This window comes from Sabethes cyaneus, chromosome 3 (genome assembly GCF_943734655.1).
Source record: "Sabethes cyaneus chromosome 3, idSabCyanKW18_F2, whole genome shotgun sequence".
Lineage (NCBI taxonomy): Eukaryota > Metazoa > Arthropoda > Insecta > Diptera > Culicidae > Sabethes > Sabethes cyaneus.
This window is the reverse complement of record NC_071355.1, coordinates 160,667,284-160,673,138: the sequence shown is the minus strand read 5'-3', so window position 1 is coordinate 160,673,138 and position 5,855 is coordinate 160,667,284. Positions and strand designations below refer to the sequence as shown.

General features: G+C 38.2%; 1 protein-coding gene across 1 annotated transcript; it reads right to left on the bottom strand.

The window, feature by feature from the left end:
* Nucleotides 1-3,043: 3,043 nt before the first annotated feature.
* Nucleotides 3,044-3,871, bottom strand: LOC128740333 (uncharacterized). Its single transcript, XM_053835871.1, has one exon. It carries the CDS (start codon nt 3,869-3,871, stop codon nt 3,044-3,046), a length of 828 nt encoding a protein of 275 aa, XP_053691846.1.
* Nucleotides 3,872-5,855: the final 1,984 nt, after the last annotated feature.

The window sequence follows — 5,855 nt, the reverse complement described above, 5'->3', positions numbered from 1 at the left end:
CATCCACCACTCGACGAACACCCAGATGATCACTTCCAATGACTAGCTACATTACGCTTGATTCAATAGAAAACAAGATCTGATTGAAACCATCACTAACACACTCGTGGCTGAACTGTATCATAAATCATCGACACAATGTCAGCATCTAACTACACGCATATTCGTGTACGGCAGGCACCTTTTCTTCACAGTTGCAGAGAATGAAAACTGACGCAACTCAATTAACGCAATACATATCCAAATTTTTAATTCATGTTCAATAGAAATTAGAGCTAAGTATTAATCTAATTTTGATAAATATTTGCACTCAACCGTGACCGTATATAACTGCACCTGAGACATTAACCCATTGGGTATTTTCCACTTCACTCTTTCTCGTATTTGGTGTCGAAAAATATACCGGCGCCATGTATGAGATTTAACCGAAACAACGGCAAGCAAACACGACCGTACCCGCTCACCTCTCAATACGAACTGCAACGGAAGTTAACCTAGGAGTACCTACAAACGACAATAGCGCGCCGATTCCCGATCTCGAAGAGATCCGACGAGAAATCAGGCAGCTGAAGAAAAATAGAGCCGTCGGAAAGGACTGACTCCCGATAGAACTCTACAAAAATGGCCAAAAGCCGCTAGCAACGGCACTTCACTTGAAAATTTCAAGGATTTGGGAGGAGTAGAAAATACCGGAGGAGGTAATGGAATGTGTAGTCTGTCTGATCTCAAGAAGGGCGACTGGCTAAATTGCTGTAACTACCGTGGTATTACGCTGGTCAACGCCGCCTACAAAGTGCTTTCCCAGTTTTTTTGCGTCGTCTATCTCCAATAGCAAGAAAATTCGTACTGCAGTATCAGGCGGACTTTATGGGGACTGGTGCTACTACGGATCAAATTTCTACTCTCCGACAAATCCTCCAGAAATGTCGGGAGTACAACGCGCCAACACATCATATTTTCGTGAATTTCAGTGCAGCATACAATACAGTTGAACACAAACAGCTATGTCAGATAATGCGCGAGTATGGTTTTCCGGACAAACTGATGAGGCTGATAAAGCTACCGTGGAGCAAGTGACCTGCTACATAACCGTTTTGGGGATACTCTCGAGTCCTTTCGAATCGCGCAGGAGGCTGCTACAATGGGATGGTGGGTCCTGTATGTCATTCAATATCGCTATTGAAAATTTGATCCGGCGAGCGGGCATCGAAACGAGAGAAACAATCTTCAGCAAGAGTAGCCAACTCCCAGCCTTCGCAGATGACCTCGACATCATTAATAGAAACCTTGTGACGGTGGAGGCAATTTACGCAAAACTATAAAAGGAGGCTAGGATGATAGGGTAACAAATCAATGCGTCGAAAACCAAATATATGGTAAGAAGAGGCATCCAGAGTCGTTTGCCTCCCTCGGACAGTGACTATTAACGGCGATGAACTGGAAGTGGTTGATGAGTTCGTATATTTGGGATTTCTGGTTACCTCATCGCTGACAATAATACGAGTAAGGAGATCCAACGACGCATTCAAGCTGGAAATCGAGCTTACCTTTCCCCTTGCAAGACGCTTCGAATAAGGAACATTCACTGCCGCACAAAGCTGACGATGTACAAAACGCTAATCAGACCTCTACGGACTTGAGACAGCAACTTTGCTTACGGAAGGTATTGCGGACTATTTTTGGCGTAGTACAAACGAATAGCGGAGAGTGGCGGAGACGTTGCAGACACAAGTTGCAGGCACTGCTTGGAGAGATCGTACTCCTGGGAAACTATAGTGGGCCGGCCGCGTCGCAAGGATATCGGACGACTGTGCAGTGAAATCCGTTCTCTTAGAACCCTATCAGAACCAGGAATAGAGAGGCCCAATGTGCTAAACCAGGCTCGACCAGGCTGAAGCCGACTTGCGTCTGTCGAGACCCAGGAGACCGAGTATCAATGGAGCGGAATTCTTGATACGGCAAGAGCCAACCCAGCTCTCGGCTGGTAAAGTAAGTAGTACCACTGTAGCGGTGACAAATATCGTACTACAAACGGATATCACTGGCAGCGGCGATTTCTTCTTCGGCTAGAGAGTTAGTCCAGGCTATTTGTGACGCCACCAACCCCCCACCCTCCCTAAAAAAATTGTTCTGCGCTTTCAAGCTTAAAATGTCATATCTAGATGTTTAGAGCACAGGAAAATTTACGGGGCTGGTTGTATGATCCTCTTCGTCGTTGTTAGCAGCTTAGAGCCAGCGTGGTACGCACTGTTTTAAACTCCATTCAACTCGATCTTGTCCTTGTGTTACTCATCGCCCGTTTCCCAAACAGAGAGGCCTTAGACGCATTTATTTTTTATTAAAAAAAATAAAAAAAATGTCGTTTTAGACTTGATTGAGCCATCTCGCATGTTGAGCCGCTCTGTTCTGGGTGCCGGCGGGGTTGTTGAACAGATATTATCCTTACGACGTGGCGATTTTCTCCAATTGTAGCTTGCTGATCTTCCCATGCACTGTTTGTTGCCTTTAATTGATACACCTCCGCAACTCTCCGCATGTACTCCGCCAAATGTCGTCCGCGTATTTCCTCCGTGAGCATTGCTAAATCTATAACAAACAACTATCGCTCTAATAGGGGTTTGTACATTGTCAGTTTCGTACGGCGGTTTATGTCGCTTGATTAATATTACTAACCTACCTGTTTTACTTTTACAATTTTGTTTTCTGCTGCTCCAGCCATAGTTTATTGTGCAAATATTTTGTGGGCTTTTATAATTGTAATAATCGAAGGTAGTAATCGATCGCAGAAAACAAAGTTCCAATAAAAGTTTTTATATCAAAGCAGAACATTCGCAATCTATTTTGCATTACCAAAGCATGAACCGTAAAATTAAATGTTTTCTTCGCTTTTTCACAGAATGATTTCAATGCAGGAGAATGATTAATAGAAATAAATAGAAGGGCTCAATAAAAAGCGATTAGTTTTTAAAAGGTTATTTACTTGGTAGAGAGGCAATTATCGGCTAGACACAACCCATTGTTAAAATATTTCACACTTATTTTTTCAGTTTCTATCTTCCACTCTCCAAATAACTTTCTCGCGTAACGTTGCCGGCTTTCCATCAGCACCAGGTTTGACCATCATCATTACGGTATCCAGCCGGATGGGACGCGTCTTCTGATATCGATCCTCCTTCTCAGTGTGATTGTGCGTAACATTGTTACTAAACTTATTCTCTGTGTTGGTCGATTCGAAAACCGTTTGGTTCGTAGCGTTCTGCGGTCCATTTGTATACAGTTTCTTGCTGATAGTTATTGTTTCGTTCTTTACATTATTGACATTCTCTAAACGTTCAATTTTAATCTCTTCGGTCGCGTAGTTTTCGGCATTCTTTCGGTGATTGGTTTCCACCCGTTGATCGTCGACCGCGTCATTGTCCTGGTTGTTCATCAAAAAGTCGCTTATTTCCAAGAAAAACTTTGCCGGCAGATTGTTACCATTAATCTGTAGCATCGAATCGGCAGCTGATTGTTGCTGCTGCTCTTGTTCCGATAAAACTTGTTCTTCTTGAGTCGCCGACAGCTCACTTTCATCAAATGGAATGCCAAACAGTTTCAGTATGGAGTTACGAATCATGGTTGTCATGGTGTTTCCCTTGAGCATTGCTAACGATGATTCCGGAACTTGGATCTGGAAATTTTTAACATGCAACCGAATATTTGTCTCGCCGTCTGTTTGCCTCTCGTCGTAAACAATGTCCGCTTCATCATTCGCTTTTTCGCCTACATTTTTACTTGCAATCTGATCTGATGATTGTTTCACTTTTGCATTTACTTTTAATCCATGCGCGCTTTCGGCAGATGCAAAACTGAATATCAAAATCAAAACCATACACGATACAAGCGTAGAAAAAGTTTTCATCCTTGCCATTCGATAAAACCAGTCCTATCCGTCCCTAAATGGATGATATTTAACTTCCGTTTTGTTTGTTTTCTTCGCGCGGTTGATTACACGATACCGTTTATCTGCAACAACAAAGCTACTGCTTTACGCGGGGTGATTGGGACACCGAGTGGCACACGACTAAATTAATCGGAAAATATTCGATCGAGCCAAGCCGAACGAATTCGGTAGAGCCCGGGAGGCTTAGTGGTCGCTTGCCTGCGGTCAGGTGATGATGACAAAAGTAAACGCCGAAACAACTGGAAACATAGAGAGGGGGAACCGTAAATCAACCAGCCGTGCCTTTGGTGGCTCGTGTGTTGTTATATTGAAGAGTACCGGACTGTCCGCCCGTGTCTGCTTGGTGGTCCAAACGTGAAGTCACTAATAATAGACTTTGGTCAGAAGAACGTCGGTAGAGGTAATTTAAAGAAGCGCGAATTATTTATGCATAATTCAATGAATAAAGCCACTCTGCAGGTGTAGCACAAGAAGAAAGTGGCAACAATGATCATGGTATTGGCTTGTTATATGTACGTGTTTGAGTTCCACGATGGTGTTTACAATTTAGGTTTTTATTTATGCATTTTTTTTCTAGTATTGGTGTAAAATATGTATCTGGATAAATTCTATTTGTATAAATTGACTAACTGATTAGCAAGTACATAATTGAAGCCTTATACATGAAAGCATTCTGTATTTTCTTTTTTATGGTTTTTTTATGAAAATCTTCAGAATGCAAATAGTAAAAAGTAAAAAGTAAAAAGTAAAAAGTAAAAAGTAAAAAGTAAAAAGTAAAAAGTAAAAAGTAAAAAGTAAAAAGTAAAAAGTAAAATGTAAAAAGTAAAAAGTAAAAAGTAAAAAGTAAAAAGTAAAAAGTAAAAAGTAAAAAGTAAAAAGTAAAAAGTAAAAAGTAAAAAGTAAAAAGTAAAAAGTAAAAAGTAAAAAGTAAAAAGTAAAAAGTAAAAAGTAAAAAGTAAAAAGTAAAAAGTAAAAAGTAAAAAGTAAAAAGTAAAAAGTAAAAAGTAAAAAGTAAAAAGTAAAAAGTAAAAAGTAAAAAGTAAAAAGTAAAAAGTAAAAAGTAAAAAGTAAAAAGTAAACAGTAAAAAGTAAAAAGTAAAAAGTAAAAAGTAAAAAGTAAAAAGTAAAAAGTAAAAAGTAAAAAGTAAAAAGTAAAAAGTAAAAAGTAAAAAGTAAAAAGTAAAAAGTAAAAAGTAAAAAGTAAAAAGTAAAAAGTAAAAAGTAAAAAGTAAAAAGTAAAAAGTAAAAAGTAAAAAGTAAAAAGTAAAACGTAAAACGTAAAACGTAAAACGTAAAACGTAAAACGTAAAACGTAAAACGTAAAACGTAAAACGTAAAACGTAAAACGTAAAACGTAAAACGTAAAACGTAAAATGTAAAACGTAAAACGTTAAACGTAAAACGTAAAACGTAAAACGTAAAACGTAAAACGTAAAACGTAAAACGTAAAACGTAAAACGTAAAACGTAAAACGTAAAACGTAAAACGTAAAACGTAAAACGTAAAACGTAAAACGTAAAACGTAAAACGTAAAACGTAAAACGTAAAACGTAAAACGTAAAACGTAAAACGTAAAACGTAAAACGTAAAACGTAAAACGTAAAACGTAAAACGTAAAACGTAAAACGTAAAACGTAAAACGTAAAACGTAAAACGTAAAACGTAAAACGTAAAACGTAAAACGTGAAACGTAAAACGTAAAACGTTAAACGTTAAACGTAAAAAGTAAAAAGTAAAAAGTAAAAGGTAAAAGGTAAAAAGTAAAAAGCAAACAGTAAAAAGTAAGAAGTAAAAAATAAAATGGAAAAAGTAAATAGTAAGAAGTGAAGATTAAATTAAAAAAAAATATTTATTGCATTAAATGTAAACTGCACTGCTTTTAAGCGTACGTTGACAGCATTTTAATATTTTT

Excerpts from the sequence above, each read along its gene's own strand:
- LOC128740333 (XM_053835871.1), bottom strand. The coding sequence starts at position 3,871 with ATGGTTTTGATTTTGATATTCAGTTTTGCATCTGCCGAAAGCGCGCAT.